The 22,435-nt window shown below is 44.2% G+C and overlaps 1 protein-coding gene across 3 annotated transcripts in view; it reads left to right on the forward strand.

Annotated features, from left to right (window-relative positions):
• The window catches only part of LOC146203273 (tyrosine-protein phosphatase non-receptor type 1-like), a 144,191-nt gene that overhangs the window by 88,621 nt on the left and 33,135 nt on the right, over positions 1-22,435 (forward strand). For 2 of the 3 annotated variants that reach the window (XM_084588646.1, XM_084588647.1), the window contains exon 9: positions 8,864-12,656. The exons of the other annotated variant lie outside the window; for it this stretch is intronic. In XM_084588646.1, the coding sequence (XP_084444772.1) occupies positions 8,864-9,071 (208 nt within the window). In that variant the 3' untranslated portion in view covers positions 9,072-12,656. Of the gene's footprint in view, positions 1-8,863; positions 12,657-22,435 lie in introns of those variants that run through there. 3 annotated transcript variants of the gene reach the window in all.

Below are 22,435 nucleotides of genomic sequence, written 5' to 3' on the forward strand. Positions count from 1 at the left end.
CTTGGCAAGGCTGGCTAAGGCCCATTCAACTTCACTCTTCAGGATGCCCGGCTCGAGATCAGCAATCACAACCGTCTTATGTTGGGTTTGCACATCCGGGTCCTTCTTGTACAGTTCTTCTGTGTATTCCTGCTACCTCTGAGGCTTCAGTGAGGTCCCTGCCTTGTTTGTCCTTTATCACGCCCAGCTTAGCACAGAAGCTTCCTTTGATATCTTTGATTGTCTTATACAGAGCTCTTGTGTTCCTCAATTGGCTGTTGTCCTCAACTGCTTGGCACTGTATGTTCAGGAAGGCATTCTTATCTTTCCTTGCTATTTTCTGAAAATCCGCATTGAGAACCTTGTATCTTTCTCTTTCCCCCATAACTTTTGCCATTCTGCTTTCCTCAGCTATTTGCAAAGCCTCTTCAGATAACCAGTTTGCTTTCTTGCATTTCATTTGCTTTGGAACTACCTTAATAGCAACTTCTTGTATTATATCATGAACATCAGTCCACATCTCTTCAGGCTCTCTGTCTTCTAGATCTAATTCTTGAAATCGATTCCTCACTTCCACAGCATATTCTGATGGAATTTGATCCAGATCATACCTGAAAGGCCTTCTAGTTTTCTGCGTTTTCCTCAATCGAAGCTTAAACTTGGCAACAAGAAGCTGATGATCAGTGCCACAATCGGCCCCAGGCCTTGTTTTTACTGCTTGTATAGCGCTTCTCCATCTCTGCCAGCAAAGAATATAATCAATCTGATTCCTGTACAGACCGTCCGGTGAAGTCCATGTGTACAGGCGCCTCTTGTGCTGTTGAAAATGAGTACTTGTTATGGTCAGGTTGTTTTCTTGACAAAACTCTACTAGCCTCTGCCCAGCTTCATTTGGCTCACCAAGACCGAACTCTCCTGTAATTCCAGATATTTCTTCACTCCCCACCTTAGCATTTCAGTCTCCTATGAGAAAAACGACGTCTGATGATGGGGTGCGGTCTAAAAGGCATTGTAGGTCCGCATAAAATCTCTCAACGTCAGCTTCTTCAGCAGTAGCGGTCGGTTCATAGACTTGGATAACTGTTATGTTGAAAGGGTGACCTTGGATCCGAAGTGAAACCATTTGGTCGTTTTTGAGGTTGTACCCTAGCACTGCTTTGCCCATTCTTCTGTTTACTATGAGAGCGACCCTATCCCTTCTCCTGGATTTGTGCCCACAATAAAAAACATAACGGTCACTGGAATTAAATTCTCCCATTCCGGTCCACTTGAGCTCGCTAATACCCAAGATATCAATGTTCAATCTGCCCATTTCTCGCTTGATGAAATCCATTTTACCTTGCGTCATAGATCTTACATTCCATGTTGCTATGTTATATATCTCTTTGCAACATCGGACTTTCCGGTCGCTTCCAGACACATCCACAACTGAGCGTCCTTTTGGCTTTAGCCCAGCCGCTTCATTCGTCCTGGAGCTACTAGGAATCGCCCTTTGTTCATCCTCAGTAACATGTGGGACGTCTTCCAACCTGGGGGGCTCATCTTCCGGCGCCATATCATTAATGCTATTGTGACTGGCGATAGGGTTTTCTTGGCAGGAAATACTGGATTTGGTTGCCATTACCTTCTCCAGTGACTAAATTGTACAGTTGAGACAAAAATTTTGGTTTTGTTTTCATTTAACTCAACAAAATAAATATGATGTACTATCTTAGTCACATTAAAAAGGCTCGCATAATAAGGTTAATACTGGGCTCTGTCTTACTTTCACTGCAATACGAACAGCCTTTATGAGGTGTGGATTTACAGCTCAGGTTTAGATGTTTATGGGATAGGTGGTCTAAATTTCGTCAGGGTAGGGACGAAATGCCATGGGAGAGTGTTTCATTCTCCCTATTAAGGGTAGTGGCCGAGGTTTTCTGCTAAATGTAGCTTCTCGCATTATGACTGCAAAAAGTGTTTTAAATTTTGAAAAATAAAAAAAAAAAAAAACATCAAACTTTTCTCTTGAATTATTCGCTTTTTTCAGCAGCCAGCACAGCCAGTCTTTCTTTCACTGCCGTGACATGACTGGCAAGATTAGTCATGGTGGATGATGTGTAAAGTTGGCTAAGAATCCTCAAGGCCATTTCATCTGGGTATGCGGGGCATGAGTGTGCTGATGAAGCTGTGTGGCCTTTTGTTGGTGCATAAAAAGCAGTATCGGAAGTTCTAGGATGGTGGTTGGGGCATCTTCTTTTGGTCCCCCTCCGAACATCCATTACTGTACCCTAATTTTATGAGGGATAACTTTTACAGTGCACTGCTAGCAGGATTAGACACCTTATAAGCAATGGCTTCTTTAAATCAATGCCTTCAGTAGCTTCAATGCAAATTAAGTCAAGCCTGCAACACCTAGGGAGTGGTGTGTCACTAGCATGCTGAAGGGTAGCATGCTGCTGCAAAAAGTGCATTGTTAACATAGGTACAATGTATTCTTATTTCCAGGTTACAGACAACCTTATCTATTACCATGTTTAGGCAAGGGGGCCTGTACTGGGACTTCTCAGTAGCCATAGTAATATGAATGCGGTAGGTGCGGGTGGAGCAAGCCTTTTGGTAGAGAATGGTCAGCCCTACTCAATGATTGCACACCTACTTGCGCTGTTAGTGGGTGAAGACTCATGTGACTGCAGTACTGTGCAAGTGTGAAAATGTGGTTTCCAAATTTTAGGTGCACCACCACTCTCTCGGAGGCTTAATTATGCGAGTACAAAAAGGTTTAGCTTCCTCCTTTCTCCTGCCACTAATTTGACTTCCTAACTTGGCTGCGTTTACATGCAAATTTTCTATTTCTACTCTCCCACTAACACAACTCTCTTACTCTACTGCATTTACATGCCCTTAGAAGAACGGGTCAGGCGAGCTAACTTGACTCGCCAACCACCCGTTTTGCACAACCTGATAGCGTTTTCATGAGCCTGACAACTGGTTTCTTTACCAGACAGACCAGCTCAGCTTCAATCTGTCAGGTTCACGTGTATGCCATCGGTAAGGCTTTGGCTATAGTGCTGCGGAATAAAAATGGACAGCTTTATGCTCATTGTGTTGTTACTTGGTTAAATTTGAGACCATTGCACTTTTTCTTCCATGTCATGGCTAACTCGGTTGATAGAGGGACTGGCTTACTATTACGAGGTGAGAAACACTAATAGCTAGTTGTGTGGCCAGTTCAATGGGTGTCGGTTGCTACTTTCCCATTTTGAAGATACTTGTAAACATATCAGGCCACCATTTTCCTCATATGCATGCATCAGTAATTCACTTGATTCAACTAGCAAACAGCTAATGTATACTAGAGTAGACTGCACCTGGTGACTGACTTGATCACTTGTTAAGTGTATGAAACAGAATAGAAGTGAGGGTGGAGGTTGCTTGTCCATTGACTAACAATATATAGCTGGAGTTGACGATGCTCCTGGTGTCTGACTTGATCACTCGTTAGGTGTATTAAACAGAATAGAAGTATCCACATATGTACTATGTTGGCATGAAAGCTTACTACGATGGGGAAAAAAAAAACAAACAAAAAAAAAACAGCTTTGCCAAAAGATGTTGAGTTCGTTATATTGCTTTGTGCATTTAAAGGGTGTGGGATTGCTTTCGGTATTTCTGTATTGCAGTATTTTAATCAGCTCTGAAATTAGACATTGCCTTAGAATGGTTGTGTGTGCCTTGGCCTTGTACTTGTGTGCGTTTGTATGTCTGGCCTACAGGTGATCACATTTTGATCCTTTTAGGAAGTGCGTAAACCTTTTTTTTTTTTTTTGCAAATTCTCTCTAAGCTTTTTACCTGAAAGGTTTTTGCAAGTGTCATGTTTGATTCTAATGTAAAGCTTGTTTAAAAAAGGTTTGACAAGGTAGATATTTGTAAATAGCTTTCAAAAGGTACACCATGCTCTTTTTTCACACTCAGTCACTTTCTTGTAACAGTTTTGTGATATTGGAAGAATGGGAATAAGCCAGCTTCCGGAATCCAGTCATGCCGACACTATAAATTGACTGTAACTGAAATTGCGAGCACAAATCATTGGGATCCTGCTGCACAATAAAGTGCTAAATTGAAAAGCTCTTTGTGTTATAATCTAGCTGAATGGGAAATTCTGTGCCTTGACACCTGACCGTCCAGACTTTTCCGCGTTCAGCGACAGGAGCCACTTCAAGCATGGGTCAGAGCGGCAAGTAGGGCTCTCTCTTATAGACAGCACGTGCCAGGGTGCTTGGCTTTTAGTTTTTTACTTCTTAATGAATGCTTGTTGTGACAAGAGCACCCCCTTTGCATTGTTTTTGGACTGTTATCCTGCAGAATGGATCTTTGTTCACTGAAGCATGATGCGTAGTTGCATGCTCGCACGAGCTGCTGGCTATAAATGGTGTACCTCTTATGTTCAGATGTTGAGTCTAATTTTAAGGGCTGCCATACTTCACTATGTATATTGTCATCTGAGATTATGGAGTTGCTGACAGCTGAATATGCCTGGCTATTTGTGTATGTATACAGGTGCAGTAATAAGCTGCTACTGTGTGCATTTGCTTGGCATACGGAGTGCTGCTTTATATGCTGTATTGTCAACAGTATTTTGAGCATGTCAAAGCCTGCAATAAGGTTTTCTTTGTTTGATTCATAACTGCTGCATAACAACTTGAGAAGTGGTCTAGTTGTTTCTTAGCTAAGGCATATAGATGGGCTAGTTGATCTGTGTAGCCTGTGTACGTAATTTCAGCTCATGGTTTTTTTTTAATACATCAGATATGACCACATTTTGCAGAGATGCGTAACTTTCTATGCTGATTTTTGAAACTACACTCTATTTCCTGTTAGCTAGTATAGTTGATTAATTAGTTAACACTTTTTGTTAATGCCCCCTTCAGTAAAAAATTAAGAAGGTGCATAACTTCTTTATATCAGCACGCTCACAGGGCACGGTACTCGTGGAAATAGAAAGTGAAACTGCAGAATGCAGATTTGCATGAAAATGTTTCCTAACAATTTTACATTCAAAACTCCTTGCACGAGTGCATAGAATATTGGGATATTTTTTGCACTCCTCAACTTGATGGGACTCATGCACAAAGAAAAAATATATTTTAATGTCGTTAGGAAACTGCAAGGGGTGAGTGATATGAATTTTGTAAAAAGTGAGAGTTGTCAAAAACATATAAAACAAAATTATGTACAACTTTTCCAAGTATAATCAGCACCGCGTTCCAAAATGCAATATACTAGTTCATATTAGGAGATATCATGCACAGTAAAATAGCAGTCAAAACACAAGGACAGGTAGTAAAGTTCAGCTAGTGATATTGTGGCAGTGAAGGAGCGGATGCATATCCCCTTCAGGCGCCAAATTTTCTGAAAGGAAAACTTCTTTTTGCACTATTCATGCTCAGTAGGCCAGGCAGAATTCAAATATAAAAGATTATGCAAACATTTTATTTATGTCCACATATTTGGACATGGTGCCTCAAAGCTGCTACATGAACGAAAAGATTGCAAAATTTTCTGGATTTTCTTACTAATTGTTAAGCATGAATAAATGTTTTCTTCTAAGAATACCTTGAAGCCTTCGGGATTGGGACACCTGCATACAATCAGCATATTATGTATTGCTCTTGCACAAAATAACAAAGCGCAGCGGACAGTATATGCCACTTTAACAATTTCGGCATTAAAGGGCCACTGTCCAGGGAAGGCCCTTTTAAGCAAAGGAGCCCAGTGTTTCGATCAGGTACCAGAGATAGTCTGTGCAAAATGCTACAGTGACGCGCGCCGCAAAGCATCGAAAAGCTCTCTCATGCTCTCCTCCGGGAAGCCAGCTTCCCCGTTTCCTGCGCTGGCCCGACGAGCCACAGTAATGACGTACGTACCGCGAACGACGTCTATTGGTCCGTCTCGCTGACTGACGGGAGAAGGATGGGTGTCTACCACTCGCTGCGCGCTTTTCCCTCGCCACGGCCCAACTGAATCCAGAGGCGTGCGCTCCCTTGCCCATTTTTTTTTCTTTTTTTTTTGGCGCAGGCGGAGTGCCACGCCCCACCTCCCGCCAAACGCGGAGGAGGAAGGGGAATTTGTCTTGCGGAGGCTAGACGACTTCGGGCAGGAGAGTGAAAAACCTTTGCGAGGGAATGGAAGGAGAGAAGCATGACAGAATCGGGTGATTGCGGTGGCTGTAACTGCGTTAATAGTTACTCTTTTCAAAAACATTTTGCGGCCTTGCGTTCTAGGGGCGAAGTCTCACAGTCACCGGGGAAGAAAATATTTTCGACCGGAGGGTGGACAGTGGGCCTTTAAAACACAGTGTCCACATATGTGGACGCGAAACTCTGAGTCCGCTGAAGCGCTTTTTCTATGTCTAAGTTATTTCTTTATTGACACATTCATTACATTAAATAGTACTGTTAGTTATCGGTTTAAAAAGAGGCATGCAAAAATAAGAGCAACTGATTTGTCCCGTCGTAAACCGCTGCGATGTCCACCTTTACTTGCTGTTTACAAACACATTTCAATGGCGCCACATACTCGACAGGGCAGGTCCAGATGTTACAGGTGCCAAATTCAAGGGCGGAAATTCGCACTCCATGCAAAGATATAATGAAATTTGGGTCGCATCCACATACGGGGACGCAGCGCCTGAAGGGGATATGCCATGGCTGCCCGTGACGCTAAAATACAGTAAAGAAATGTACCGCATAGAGATTCTATGAAATTTTTGCAGGCAGAGCAAAGTGGCAGGCTTCATGGGATAATGAAGTAAACAACTGACTACACCTAGTGAAGCTAGTCACCGAGGAATGGAAACCACATCATGTGCTTCATTGTAGTAATTTTTAGGGGTATATGAATATTTGAAACTCAAGCAGTCCTTGAATAGTATTTGCTATTCGATTCAATTCGCATTGCACTTTCAATATTCATGGTTGGAGCAGTGAAAGTGCTGTTCACAAATCTCCTAAATGCCTCGAAATCATGGATTTCTAGTTGGTCGAAACTGTCGGAGAAGCGGTGAAAACTTACAGTATCGCATGCAGTTCGGCTTTCTCTTTCGTTAAAGAGGCAACTGCTAGCATGCGGCAAAAGCCTGTGCGGTAATGTGATGACAGCCATCCAGAGAATAGTCGATCTTGTGTATGTGTTCCTACTTGGTCCTATTGGTAAAAATATGTACAAGAACTAATGTGTGTTTGCATACGATGACACGAGGACTGCAGCATGTTTCGTCCAAGTGACTTAAAGTAGGTTTCGGTTTCGGCTCTTCACTGTTCTAGCAAGTGTTTGAGGAAGGGACTCCAAGAAAGCAGCGGTGTTATGTACACGTTTGGTTTTGGTGTTAAAAAAATGTGCACTTTTGAAATGTATTTTGCTTGTCATTTTGCAAAGAAAGCTAATGCTTGTGCTATCCTGGTAGGCTCCTGGCCATTCATTGTGTGTGTGCTTGTCAGCCTCTAACAGCTGTCTTTAATGGCTATCAAGTGGTTATGTTCGGTTCAGCTACTGAAGCTGTCGGGACCTTTGTTAAAGTGTGAATACAAGTAATTCCAGCTAAATATTGAATGCAGATTAACATCATTACAAAAGCATTAGAACGAGCATAATCTAAATATTGTGCAGTGTCGGCTTGGAAAAAAATTAGATGCAGCTAAAATATTACAGAACACACTTCTGGTGTTCAAAATTTTCTCGCATGTTCTATAGAGAAGATTTGATTGTTGAATCCATACGTGAGCCCGCCAGTTATGTGTGTTAATGTATGGATAAGATATTTCCTAATATTCGCTAGGCTACTTGTGACTGCTGTTTTTATCACCAAGGTGGGCTTTGTATTACGGCCAGGACTGTATGATCAAAGAAGCAGTATTCAATTTTATAAGCTCTAGTAACTACCTTAAAAAATAAACATATTTTTTAACATTCTAGATATTGCAAGCAGATTATTTTATTCTTAACAAGATAACTTCAGTATATCAAAATAAATCATTACAGGGTCTTGACGAGAGATTGGCCACAGTGGTGCAACTTCTTAAAGTTGTTTCGTTTTAGAACTCCAAAGGGCCTTGACTTTGCAAAACATTTAAAGTGTATATTGGAAGGACTTCTTGCTTATTGGTTGAATGTTGGCTACCAAAATTTTGCAGCCATAGTGGTTTGTTGCGACTACCAGGCAGTCTTCACTGAATGTGTGCTATGTTTTTGCAACAGGTCCTGTAAATGCTATGCAGCCAGAACAGCGAATTTTTTGTTTTGTTTAGTTTTTTGCACTTGGCTGGTATAGCTTAAGGCATGATGGTTGAAGTGTTGCTTTTGCTCTTTTTGCAAAACCCTTTGCCTATTCAGTGCTGGTGAAGTGACTCTGTTTGAAACGATTTGCAGATCATAGGAAAAGGGCCATAAATGGGTTGAAAGTGCAAAGCTTTGGGTGGTGCTGATCCTTTTGGCTTGATTATTACTTGGTCTTTTGAACTGAATTTTTCTTATTCATCTAATTTGATTTTAGCATGGACCTGACTACTGCATGCTTTTAAATGTATTTTGTTTGCTATATTATGAAACTTGGCCTTTTGCGTCGAAGGGAAAAGCTCGGCCTTTGCGAGCATTCTTATTGCCAGTACCATTTTACGTGGTCTAAGCAATGTGGTCAGTACCTCCCATTCCTTGTTTGAAGTTTTAGGCACCATTACTGATGTCCACAAGAGTGCAGATTAGTTCAGGCTAACTTAAGGAAGCAGCCATCGCTGCCGTGTTTGGGCTGCATATGCTTCAGCATGATAGTTGCTTATGCCTGATTTCTCTAACTCATGTTGTCATTCAGGGAAGCTGCGGTTGATGATGCTCATGTATTGTATGCAGTGCCGGAGAGGAGGCTGAGTTGCGCAGGCGGCAGCGGCGAGAGAGGGCGGAGCGCACATCACAGATGCTGCAGCGCATGCGGCAGAAGCAGCGCTCGTCGGAAGCCTGGGTCCAGCGCCAACGTCTGCTCAAGCGAGTCTCTCTTGGCCTCGCTATCCTGCTGGGCACAGGTGCACTCATCTACAAGTACTGCGACTCTGGCAAATAGCTCGGGCAGCTTTGGGAGAAGTTTGCATGTGGTCGCGCTGAAGGGGTGATGGCGGACATCCCTGGTGCCACAGTGCTGTTTTGTCATGTGTCTGTGCAGCTTGTGAATGCAGGCTGCTACCAGGGCCAAATGGAGAGAGACTTGAGTGGATCTTAGCCTGTTAAAGGAGTAGCATCACTGGTACTGCATCAACATCTTGTTTTCCTCAATATTCATTTCCCATCTTGTTGTTTGTCAGGACATTTGGGGGTAGTTTAGGCCATTGAATCCATGTCTGTACATCTTCACTTTTCCTTTTCATTAAAGATTGCATATGGCCATTTCATTACTTTGCTGTTACCCATCTGTTGAAAGGACTAGCAGTTGCACTTAGTTGCCAAGTCTGAAGGTGTTAGTTTTGTGGCTATGAAATGTGCGGGTTCTTGAAGCTTCGCTCGGTGCGCCTCTTGGGGTTACGGCAAGGGGTAAAACTCCTTTCAGAAATGCTTCAAGCACTTCCATTTTATTATCCTCCATATTCCCTTTTGTTTAGCCAAAGTTTCACTCTATGCTTTAACTCAGGGCGTTTGTTTGGATCTGTGCTGCTTTTGTGACTTATGGCATTCTGTGTTTGTTAGCTAATGCATGAAATTTTTTCCATTGTGGGTATGTAGCGACTGTTCAACTTCATAAAATTGAGATGGCCTACCTGGAATACGGCACCCGGTAGTAACAAAATGCATTCATATTTACTGACTGAACTTTGAAATTGTAGCTTTTGCCAACTTCAAGACATTTTTATGTGCCCTTGACATCCCCCCTTTTGTTAGAAGATTGGTGTTATAAAGTTATGTTCTTTCTAAGATGGCACTTCACAATTCAGATGGCATTCTCCGCTCCTTGTAGACATAAAAACCATGCTTTGTTATTGATTTTTCTTAGTTTGTCATGAAGTTCTCATGATTGGTTCATATGGCTTGATAAAATGTGACCAGGTAGCATTTGAAGTTGTGCACATATTTCTAAATTTGACAAGCCTGCTGTCCTTGCTGCCTTTGCCCTTTTTTATATGCATGGACTATGTGAAGGGGCAAACAAGATTGATGGCTACTTTCATGAAAGGGTGACGTGCAAAAAATAATAAGATTGGTTTGGTTTATCAGGTTTAATGACCCAATGCTACTTGGGCTATGAGGGACACTGTAGTGGAGGGCTCCACATAATGCATAATGTGCTTTGACATTGTGCAGTACATGGTCATCTTGTGTTTCACTTCTATCGAAATGAGACTCATTAGAGTGCCAGGGTGGATATTTTAGTTTCTTTTATCAGTCTTGTTTTGCAATGTATATCATTAAAAAGGAGCTGGTCAAATAATGCTGGGTTGTTAGCTATGCACACTGCAGTCAAACATTTGTTCAAGGCTGTTAGCTATTGGTATGGAGGCTAAACATATTGGCTTAGTTTTATTGCACGAATATGGGTGCCTGTTGCTGCAGTGTAGCAGGCTGGTCTGTTGTGTCAAGAGCCAGAAATTTTCACAATTTTTATTTTGCCTGCATTGTAGTATGCTGGTTAAGGTGTTATTCTCATCTGTTGTTCTGACAGGCCTTCAGGATCCAAAAGGAATAAACAAGGCTCTATGAGTACTTTTGCTTTGTTCTCCATGTGCATACTTCAAGTGGTGTACACTTCTAGTTTCTGGCTTTCAGCACATTTCACACATGACATCCTTTTGTACTTTGTGTTCACCAGTGGTGGGCATACAGAACAAATCAGTCTGTATTTGTCTGGTCCCAGGTGAATAGGTGTGCCTGATGTCATGATGACATCCAGACTAGTGACTGGTGCTCCATTCTGCAGTAGTTATAGCAGCCTCAGTAGTGTGCATGATATGGTTCTTTTGGCTGAATTACTCTCTCCTTTGATAAGTTGCCTAGAAGCATGACTGCCTTCGAATCGCAGCTACTGGAAGGCTTGGACCTGCATAGCAGCAACTTATTTTTGTTGTGATCTATTAATCTTGGCTTCTAGTATTATGTTCTCTTCTGGGCACTAGTTACTTAACACTGCATTTTTTTTAATGTAGTTTTTGCATTTGGTTCAATACTGCAGTTCTTCAGTTCAGTGGTTGCATAGGAAGCACCTTTGTCTGAGAGGCGGTGGTCTCCAATATCACTGTTCTGCACATTACATCTATCAATGTTGTACACCCTTCATTTTGATTGTTCAAGGCATCTCAATGGTTCCCACGTTTAATGTCAATGGGCTATATGATGCTTGAATATTCACGGGTCTGTTTCTTGTATAATCACAGGCTAGTTGTCAAGAAATCAAAAAGCCGCTGCAGTGCCTACAAGAGTTCTCTATTTTCGGATATGTGTCGGGAAAGTAGTAAAGCTTTCAGGCCAAAGCTTGTAAAGAATTCTGCTTTGTTGCATTAATTTTGGTCAGTGTTTGGTTTGTCTCCTTTGTCATGTTGTGGTGTTGTGAGTTGCAGGAAGTTTCATGTGGTTTCTTGTTATGCTGTGTCTAAATGTAGCCAGCTGAGTGTTCTGCTTTGTCTTAAACAAGGCATGGGCACAGACGCTATGTTGGATTCTGCTCATAAGTGTGTGATTTGTCTGAGATTTTGTAAAGTATTCCAAGCACAGTTATGCAGTGATGCTGTATAGCCACTGCTTTAGGCTGATTGTTCATACTTGGGGCATAGTTGTTTATGCTTTTCATACATGAAAAGAGTAGTCGCTGAACCGTATATGTAAAGCTGTGCATTTTTTGCCACTTGGCAGATTGACTGCAGATTGATTGCTGTGCAGAAAAATTGAACTGTGGGGCACAGTGACAGGCTGTACTCATGTTTGTAGTATATGTGACTGCTTATTGCCCCTGTCTTTTTGTACCCTTAAGGATTGAAGTTTGTCTGATGGATCTGTATTTCGTGCATCTTTTGTTACTCAAACTGAAACCAACTTCGTATGCTCTATGCGAATTATACTGCAATATGGCCAGCTAGAATTAACATGTTTGTCAAAACATTAGGTTTAGCTGCAGACTTTTGGTAGTTGACTCATTTGCAGCTATATATGAGACAGGATTCTTGCATTTTGCTTTGTGAATTTAGCATGTCTGCAAAATCAAATTAAAGCATGTCAGCTGCAGGCACAAATAGTGCCTGGGCCTTGTTTTGATGTGTGAAAGAAATGATGGGTCATGGGTTCAAAGTGTCACAGAAGTTACTGCTTTAGTTCATGGTTTTCACTTGTTCACTTTTGTACTGGGCTGTTGGTTACCTCGGGAGTATTTTTGCAGGCTATTGTGCTATGCTATTCCCTGTTGTGTCAATAGTTCCAAAGTAAGAGTTTGAAGAGCCAAGTCATGGGTGGTGAACTACAGAAAGTACAAAGTAAATGTGTGTGGTTATTGCTTTGGTTTGGGGGAGGGGGGAGGGGATGGCCTGCTGGGCTGTGTGCTTTTTCTAGTTTGCCTTATTTATTACTGGCTGTGTGAACTGTTGTCGTCCAGATTCTGCTGTTAAGCAGAAAGTGCCTGTTGCTAAATTGCTAGAATAAACGTGCTTCTTTTCTAGGCTTGGTTTTATCATAATACAGAGGTGTTTATTGCATTGGGCGGTAATCCGTACCTGCAAACGACTACTCATTTCTGTACACAAGAAACTCTACTGCACCTGTGCTAACTGCGAAGTGGCTGGAATTGCCAGACTTCATTGACATGTGTCGTTTATTTACAATACTGCATGGTGTTTACTGCATTAGGTTATAATCCATGCTTGCCAACCGTTTTCCATGTATATGGAGGCAGCTCTGCTTTACATGTGCTCATTGTGCCAATTGACCTGGACGAGTTTGGAAGTTGCCAAAGTGCATTGACATATGTCAGTAAATATTACTATGAAAATTGCTATGAAAGCAGTGATAAATATAGGTTACTAATAGAGCAAAAGTGTGCATAAGGTCACTTGCTTTCCCTCTTCCTTTTTTTTTTAATTCGAAAATTGGGCTTAGCAGCATGAAGTCTCCTTGCACTGTGCCAGCACATGTATTCTCGGTGTTGACCTAGGGCTTATTTTCATTTGAGTACTGAGACATCTTTGAAATTTTGTTCCTTTCATCTGAAAAGCAGTGCCTACCGTGACAATCTGAACATGCTAGCTCCAGTAGTTAAAATGTTTTTGCAGCTCTCTTTTTTTATGTCCTCCGAAAGCAAAATTTTGCTTTGGAATGCAATATTTTTTAGCTACAAAAGCAGGAACATCTGCAAAAGAACACTATTTTTCTTCTAATATGAAAGTTCCTGCTAAAAATTGGATTTTCTTCTGCTACGAAAGGTGCTACAAGAAGCCTGTAGCCACTTCCACCACTGCAGCTACGTCTCAAGGAACTATTACGCTGGAAATTTCACAAGTGCACTCTACCACTAATTATTATGGACAATGTAACATTGCAGTTCATGGTTTGCGTAGGCATATTGAGAAGTGTTGTTAGTTTGCATGCATTTGAGTTCCTTTTGCTGCAACTTCGCATTCACACAGGACAGGAACTTTAAAAATGTTTGATGGTCTGATTCTGGAATTATTTTTTTGTTTACTTGCGTGAATGCTAGCACTGGCGGGATAAGTTCACAGACCGTTTATCACAGGACAGGTGGGCAATGACATCATCCTTATGCCAAGCTGTACCAAGCCAAAACAAGCTATACCATCCAGGCAAAAATTGGGAAACTTGTTCCAAGCTGCTTCAAACTCACTGCTCTGGCAGTTCAGAAAGTGTAACCTTGATCTAGATTTGAAGAGAGAACGGATGGAACTAGTATGAAAGAAGCCTGTCAGCGAAGTAACGGTAAGGGAAAGTTGAGGAATTCAGAATCTGGCTGCAGACTAGATAATTCGGCTTAAAGCGAGGAAGATGGTATTAGTGTAGAAGCAATGACGATATTTCAGAGGTATCGTGCAGTAAAAGTAGGTGGTAGGATAGTTAGGCTGAATACCGGTAAAACTGTCTTAAGGAGACAAAAAATCTGGTTGGGAATTGCTAAAGTACGGAAGCCTCCAACCCAACAGGATGGAACTAGCAGAGCTATCAGAGCTAATGAGTATAATGTGCCCAACATAAGGGCTTATAATATAGTGATGCAGAGCAGTCAGACATTCCACCAGTATTGATGAAATAACGAGCATTAGAAGCAATAGAAAGGGGAATACGGATGAGGAGGATCAATTAACTACAGGTTTGTTGAAGGACGATGAGATCGTGCTACAAAGACTGGCCACCCTCATAACCTCGGGATGATTATGAGAGAGAGAGAGAGAGAAAACATTTATTGCACCCGTCAAAAGGTTGGTGAGGATCCGAGGCGAAGCTCTGTCCCAACCATGTCCTCCCCCTCAGCCGTCGACCTGGATCCCTTGGATCTTAGCAGCGGCCAGGGCAAGACTGATGACTTCTCGTTGCCCTTTTTCGTCCTGCTTGAGAAGTAGTGCCTCCCAGGACTCATCTGTTCGGTCAGGCTCTCCAAATCTAGGACACGTCCATATCATATGGATCATGTCCGCTATGCCATCGCAACGTTTGCACCTGGGGCTAAAAATTTCCGGGTGCCACTTGCTGTAAATCTGGGGGTTCGGGAATACTCCAGTCTGTAGCTTACGCCACATAACCTCCTCGCTTTTGGTGAGTTGCTTACACGCTTTTGGTAGTTAATTTGTAATGATTTAGGATATCTTGGTAGGTGTTAAGGTCATCGTCGAACTGCAGGGGCTCCTCATCGCGCAAGGGGTACGGGGTTGCGCATAAGTCGTCACTGGGATCCCGGAATGTAGCTAATCCTCGGGCCAGTACGTGCGCTTTCTCGTTCCCCCTCAACCCCTGGTGCGCCGGTGTCCAAATGAGCGCGACCTGCTCTGCCGGTGGTGAACCACTGGCCAACACTCTTGCTGCTATGGCCGAAATGCGGCCCGCGTCAAAGTTTCTAATCGCTGATTTCGAGTCTGTAACTATAATTTTGACCTGTTGTTGTGTTAGAGCTAGCGCGATGGCCACCTCTTCCGCCTCCGTTGTGGTCGAATTTCTGGTGCTGCAGCATACTACCGAGCCCCCGTCTTCTCTAGTTGCTACTGAAACACGTCCCCTACCGTTCGCGCATTGTGCGGCATCTGTATATAAGACGGCCTGTCTTCCCTCAAAACGGGCTTGCAGCGCTGTTTCTCTATCACTCCTCCGGCTCTCCTGGTAAACGGGGTGCATGTTTTTGGGGAGTGGAGGTATTTTTAATTTGTCTCTAACCTGTCTAGGTACTTTTTCTGTACGTCTGGAGCATGCTTGCGGCTCATACCCCAGTTTTTCCAAAATGCTCCGATCAGTACAACTGCGCAGCAGTCTCTGGTATTGTGAAGTCCTTGCAGCTTCAATGAGCTCTTCGAGGGTATAGGGACCGGACAGCTGAACGGGTGGCGCCGCCTCTCGGCGCATCGCTCAATCGCCGGAATGCGCCGGCCCCGGCCGGCGCATTGCCAGCGCATTGGAGGGTACTGTTTGTCGCTGGTTTGTGTGGAAGTTGGAAATCCTACGGTTTAGATGACGTTGTGCCTGAATATATCTTCAAGAAAACAGAAAGCTGGGCTAGTTAATTGTGTGAGTATGTCCAGTGAAATGAAGTCTGGTCGAACAAGGCTGGCGAAACGTGGTGCGTTGTTGGCTCCACTGGCAGCTACGCAAACTCGTCGGACGTTTTTAAGTCGATTCATTTCTACGGGTTTCCACAGAAGCATGAGTGGCGGGTGACCTAAGCATGGTTCTTTGAAAGGCAAAGGCACGGATCTACGTATTTGGTTATTATGGGGTCATGGAAAGTGCCGAATTTTAAAATTTCGCTTGCTACCGGATGCTCTGTGCCTTCTGTTCCCCAGGAGTGACGGCACGAGAGTCTCGGAGTTGAAGCCGCACTCCATCTGTAGTCACTTTATTGACAATTGGAAATCGAAGTAACCCAACAGCGTAAGTTACAACGCTAGCATTTCCCCGCCTGTGTACAAGAAAACCCCAGCACGGAAAAAGAAAAGGCAGCTCCACCATCATCGTTCGGGCTGCGTTACAATCTTCAGTGATGGGCAGAGACAATGTTTGTGCAGATACTTTCGCTGACATAGTCAAAGATAATTTACTTTTTTCTCTTAAAAGAAAGAGCAGATAGGAGACCTGAACAATTCCTATTGCCATGATCTTGTCATTTTTCCTCTTTTCGTTTGTCAACCAATGAAAATGCGCTGAGAGCTCTGCGTTGATACACTTAGAATTTGTTAACATGTGTTTGTGGCATGTCCATTTCGCCTAATAAAATCACTCATTTCACAGCTCAATCAATGCCGCATGGTCACAAAATCTGCTTCGGCTTCATATAAAAGTCGAACAAGAAAAAAAATACAATTTAATTTGTTGAAACGAGCATAGTCGTAGCAATTTTTTGTTAATTTCGAAGGCCGTGTAGCAGGTTTTTTTTTTCGCATTCACGTTGCACTTGACACGGCTTTACGTATTTTCTCAGCAGTGTCCATTTCCTGGCCCGCCTAAATACATCTGTTTCTCATCGGCGTTTTAGTGAACGGGAGATTTCCTGATTGTGGCGCAGTATGACCAGACCGTTTTACCTCTCTCAGAAATTGCTTCTAGGTATGGCCAATGTAAACAGATTTAGCAGCAGTTTTGGAAGCTGCAGTTACAAAGTTGTAAAAAGAATGGCTTTCAGTTATCCGGATTCCTTTACGTGCAAATAAAAAACTACATACATGGTCGTGTCCCCTCACACTCATCAGGTATCGAGGTCAGCTAGGTATCGGCCCCGCAAGTTCTTGGTACGCTGAGAAAGTAGACCACCTTAGCGAACGAGCCATCAGAGGGATTCATTTAACAATAGAACGCTCTCTTAGTTGTCGGTGGCTTATCTTACAACACATCACACTTTTTTTTTTTTCGATTGTATTTAACAGTTTGACAGTATTGCACTATTGCCTTCAGATGTTCAAGGCAGGTGTGGTCAATCGCATTGAACTTCCTGCGCTGAGAGAACGCTAGCAGGAAATTTAATTTTTTTTTCTTTTCACAACCTCCGCAGCATGTCGGGAGAAAGGCATGCATAGTATAATATTTTCTAAGCCAATTATATGTAGCAGCTCCGACGTGTTCAACAAGAGCATTGCCGTATATGTAAAAATGATGCTGAGGTGGTATTACTCATTTGGCTTATATTATGATTAAGTTTGATGGTCTCAAGGCCGGGTTCAGTGAGCTATTGTAGCGTAATTGTGCAGGAAGTCCTGGAAGTATATGTGTGTTTGCTATTCCAACCATAAATAGGATCCTACTTTTGTCTTGCTTGTTTATTTTTCTCCGTTTACAGCTCTCGTTGCAAGGTTGAAACTGGAATGTCATTTGCTATTATTCTGCCCTGAATCGTTTGAGCCTAGCTATTACCAAAAAAGACAGGTGCAGCATCTTTTTCATTTTACATGAAAGCTGACCATTACAACTACCACTACTACACGGCTACACGGCTCGGAGCTATTTGATCTTCAGGCAGATTCCGACTAGACCTAATATAAGAGACGCGCAGTGCAGGCGCAATTCCCGTCTTCGAAGTCGCCTTAACAAGTGCCTAACGAAGGTGTTCCTAGCACATGATGAAATCACGCGCGCGGCATTTTCGAGTATATAACAGAAATACCATGCGCCGGGCGGTTTAAAACAAAAAAAATACGCACGCCCTGCCGAGAACGGCCCTTTTCTTTTTCAAGATTTCCCCGTCAAAAATACTCCTTGCGATTACTCAAATCAGCTGAAAGCTCTCAAAGCCACACCGCAAAACGACGGGTAGGGACAGGCTCAAAATCATCTCGCAGAACGGAAACTACTGCGCCGCTCAGCTGCCTCGCCATTCCGCTGTTTCGGCACTCCGCCGCGGGCGGCACTGTTCCTCCGAGGCGACGGTGGCGCCATACAACGGGCGCCCGGTCCCTATTGGAGACCCCTAGTCTCATAATCTTGTTTGTCGATGTATTGGGTGGTAAACCTAGTGCCGTTTTTATCCCTTTACGAATGAGAACGTCAAGTTTCTCCTTTTCTGCCTTGTGAAGCCGTAAATACGGCGCCACGTAGACTATCCTACTGATTATAAAAAACTGGACTAGCCTAAGGAGGTTAGCTTCTTTCATTCCCGCATGTTTGTTTGCGATCCGCTTCAGGAGTCTACAGGTTTGACTGGTGCTTCCGAGTTCCTGCCGTTGGCCTGAATTCGTAATCCCAGAACTCTAATGGTTTCCACCGTTGGTATAACGTTACCGTTGACCCTGAGTGTTATTTTCGGGTTATCCTGCTTTATACGCCGACGATGGGGCGATCGCATTGACGTCAGAACGAGCGCTTCCGATTTCTCGGCCGAACATCTGAGCCCGATCGGTTCTAAGTATCTTTCTATAACTTTGATTGCCCGCTGGAGTGTCTGTTCAATTTCACCGTCACTGCCCCTGCACATCCACAGAGTCAGGTCATCTGCATATAATGTATGGTGTAGCCCTTGGATTTCGTCTAGTTTTGGGGGGAGACCAATCATGGCGATATTAAACAGCGTCGGGGACAACACCGATCCCTGTGGTGTGGCTTTATTTCCCAGTCGAATACCTTCTACTGTGTGTCCCCCCATACTGATAGTTGCCGATCTATCGCTGAGGAAGTCGCGTATGTAGTTGTACGTGCGAACTCCAACATCTAATGCACTGAGATTCTGCAGAATAGCCGAGTGCTTCACGTTGTCAAAAGCTTTTGACACGTCTAGACCAACGATCACCCTGGTGTCTACTGTTGAATTGTGTATGATCTGTTCTTTTAGCTGCAGCATGACATCGCATGCGGCCAAATGCGGTCTAAATCCTATCATGGTGTTCGGATAGATATCGTTGTCCTCCAAAAACCGGTTCAGCCGGGCCTGAACAACATGCTCCATTAGTTTCCCCACGCATGACGTGAGCGAGATCGGACGCAAGTGTTCGAAACCCGGCCGCTTCCCCGGCTTCGGGAGGAATACGAGGTTTGCGGCCTTCCATGTCGCCGGCAGCCGACCGGCCTCCCAACACTCCTGCATGAATGCTGCGAGGTGTCGGATCGACGCGTCGTCCAAGTTTCTTAGCATTCGATTGTTGACTCTGTCCGGACCTGCAGCAGTCTTTGTTCTCAGTCTATTTCTGCCCGGACTTCGGCAACCGTTATCGGGCTATCTAGCTCCGGGTTTTCCTGGCCCTTATAATCAGGCATTTGTTGGCCTATACCCTCTGCACAGTTCAAATACCGGTCTCGGACTTGGGCTATGAGAGTAGCCGCGGTCCCATCAAAGGTATGTATTAGCCTGTGAATTTGCTGCCTGGCCTCCAGTTTAGATTTGTCGGGATCTAGAAGATGCTGAAGTAAGTGCCACGTACTTGCGTTCCTGATATTCCTGTCTAGTTTTTCACAAATGCTGCCCCAGTTTTGCCTCGTTAAAACAAGCGCATATTCTTCAATTTCTTTGTTAAGCACTGCCAATTCTCTGCGCAAGTTCCTATTCCCTCTTTTCTGTGTGAGTCTCGTTTCTAGATCCTTCTTCTTACGCCAGAGCCTGACCATGTGACGGTCTACTCCTTCAATGTCCTCGTCAACCTCCACCTCCTCCGTTGCTTCGTTGACCGACTGAATGACCTTTTTATTCCAATCGTCTATGTTACTTATGCCTTCCTCGTCACCTGTGCGGCCATTTCGGAAAGCCTCCCAGTTCACCAACGTTGCCTTTTTGGTGCGGACGACCGGTGGGCCGTTATCTACTACGATTTCTATAATTTTATGGTCGCTGCCCAAGTTTTCACCTGTGTTGCACCACGTGGCGTAAATGCAGCCTCCGGTTAGAGTTAAGTCCGGAGATGTGTCTATCGAAACGCTGTTACCCTGGCGGGTTGGTTTCAGGGGATCCGTCAGAAGCAATAAGCCATTCTGCTGAATGCTGTTCCATAGTTCGCGTCCTTTTACCTGCGTGTATCTATACCCCCATGCCGTGTGATGCGCGTTAAAGTCCCCTACTATCAACAGGGGTCCTCCTTTCGCTATCACTCGCGCTTTGGCGAATAGCTCATTGAAGTTGCATCGACGTTTTTGTCGAGGCGGGCTATATACATTGAGGATGAATAGACTTTTGAATTTTCTTTTTTGTGGGATTATCTCGATTAGTATATGGTCAACATTTGTTGTCCCGGTATTATGCTGCAGCACCGTTATATTCCTTTTGACAAGGGTGACCACTCGCGTGTTGTCATCTCGTCCCGCGTATGATTTGTAACTCGCTAGCTTAGCGTGCTTACTGCACTCCTGCAATGCGATTACTTCGGGTTTGTCAATGTTCGTCAAAAAAGTTTCCAGTACCGCGCGTTTGCGACTGAAGCCCCTACAGTTCCACTGCCAAATGATATTTCTACGGGGATGCAGAGCCATTTTTAATGTTATGAATCTCTTGGTAAACCAACTGAATTCTCTCGTCTCTCCTAGCCATTTTGACCCGCATCTCTGCCATAGCACTGTTCAGGCGTTCTAATGCGGTCATAACTTGTTGTTGGAAAATTTTGTCGTTGTCTTCTTTTTTAGCGAATCGTTTTTCCAATCCTTGGACGCGGGTTTCGAGATCCGGCTCGGGACCTCTTTTCTTTTTTGCTGCAGGAGGACTGTCCCTAGGGGTCTTTTCCTGTTCCTTCTGCGGTGCCTCCGCTACCGGCATTTCGGTCTCCATTGGTTGTGGAATTTTGCCTATCGCAATGATTTGTTCCTGCAGTGCCTTAACTTGCGCCTGTAACAACTGATTCTGTTTTTTTTAGAGCCTGAACCTCAGCTGAGTCCTGAGAGTCACTACTCACTCCTTTTGATGGTGTCTGCGGCGGTTTCTGCTGCTGCTGCTGCTGCTGCTGCGGCTGTTGCTTTGGTCGAGAGCCCTCCATTATCGTCTTGGACGACGGCGGCTGCAGTCGCGGGAACGAAGAGGAACGGGTTCTTGTACGGCTCTGGGACCGGTTGTGGGACTCACTACGCCCATCGCGACGACTAAAGCGAACCTGTCGCAGCTTCTTGGCCTCCTCCTCGGCGGCTAGCTTCTGTTTGGCTGCCTCCTCGGCGGCTAATTTTGCTTCCCACTTTCTCTTCTTGATAACGTAGGGTGTACGGAAGAGTTCTTTGCAGCGTCTGTCTCCCGTTAGGCGGCCCTTTCCACATAGGCGACATTGGGGAGTGCACTGGTGATCTTCGGGCGGCGATACCACCCCACAACCACGGCACTTAGGTTTTTCACTATCGCACACATCTGAACGATGACCAAGTTCCCCACATCTGAAGCAAACTTCATATCTTTTTTTGAACAATCGACATGGCATAAGCATGCCTTCAATCCTGACAAATCTTGGGACTTCAGGTTCCAAAAAGGTGATAATAATAGTGGAAGTCTTCCCCATCCGCCGCACCCCAGCGACCGTTGGGTTCTGTGGATCCTTCCTCAATGCTCTGAACAACTGTTCTTCCGTGAATGTATCACAGATCCCATGGACGACTCCTCGGCCGCAATCCTCCGGTGCGATCAGATTGGCCACCACTTCATGGTCCTTGTCATCGAGTTTAAAGCAACGGATTGCGGCTACCTTCACGCCTCGACTAAAGTCCAAGGAATGAAAGAGCACCGTACCTTGCTTTCCGTTGACACACCATGAGTGCAGCTCCGACCAGCTGATTCCGGCAGCCATGGCGAGGGCCTGACTAAGCAGCGAGCCCGACGTGCGTTTAATGACGGCTAGACCTTCACGAGGCCTAATAATCACCTTGATACCTTCTTCCGGGAACCTCGGAAGATTCATAGCTATTGACCGTTCAGCCAATTTTCTTCTAGTTGCTTTAGCAGCGCCATGAGCGGCTTCCCCGTTTGGAACGCGGTGTTGCACCACCTTGTCCTCCTTGGAATCATTCAGAAGCGTCCGCTTGGTTTTCGATTCAACCTTTTTCCTGAGCGTTTGTACCCAGGTGCTGTCGTAGTCTGATCGGGTCTGATCGGGTCTCTAGTACGGGACACTGCTGGTGAAAGCCTCTATCCGTGCTCTTTTAATGAAGCCTCGTTCCTTGAGGTCAGATCTGGACAAGGCCGAGCCCATATCATGGGGTATAAGTGCTTTCTCGCCACTAAATATGCACTGCGCCCAAAAAGAATCCGGCTTAATGGCGTGAAGCGTAGCTGGATTATTAAAAGACAGTAGCCTTTGAAGCTAGCACTCTTCTGATTTATTGACCCTTAGCAGGCCTCGTGTGTCTGCCTTCAAGCCTCAA

The sequence above is a fragment of the Amblyomma maculatum genome, chromosome 1 (genome assembly GCF_055883805.1).
Source record: "Amblyomma maculatum isolate TAMU_Amacu chromosome 1, ASM5588380v1, whole genome shotgun sequence".
NCBI lineage: Eukaryota > Metazoa > Arthropoda > Arachnida > Ixodida > Ixodidae > Amblyomma > Amblyomma maculatum.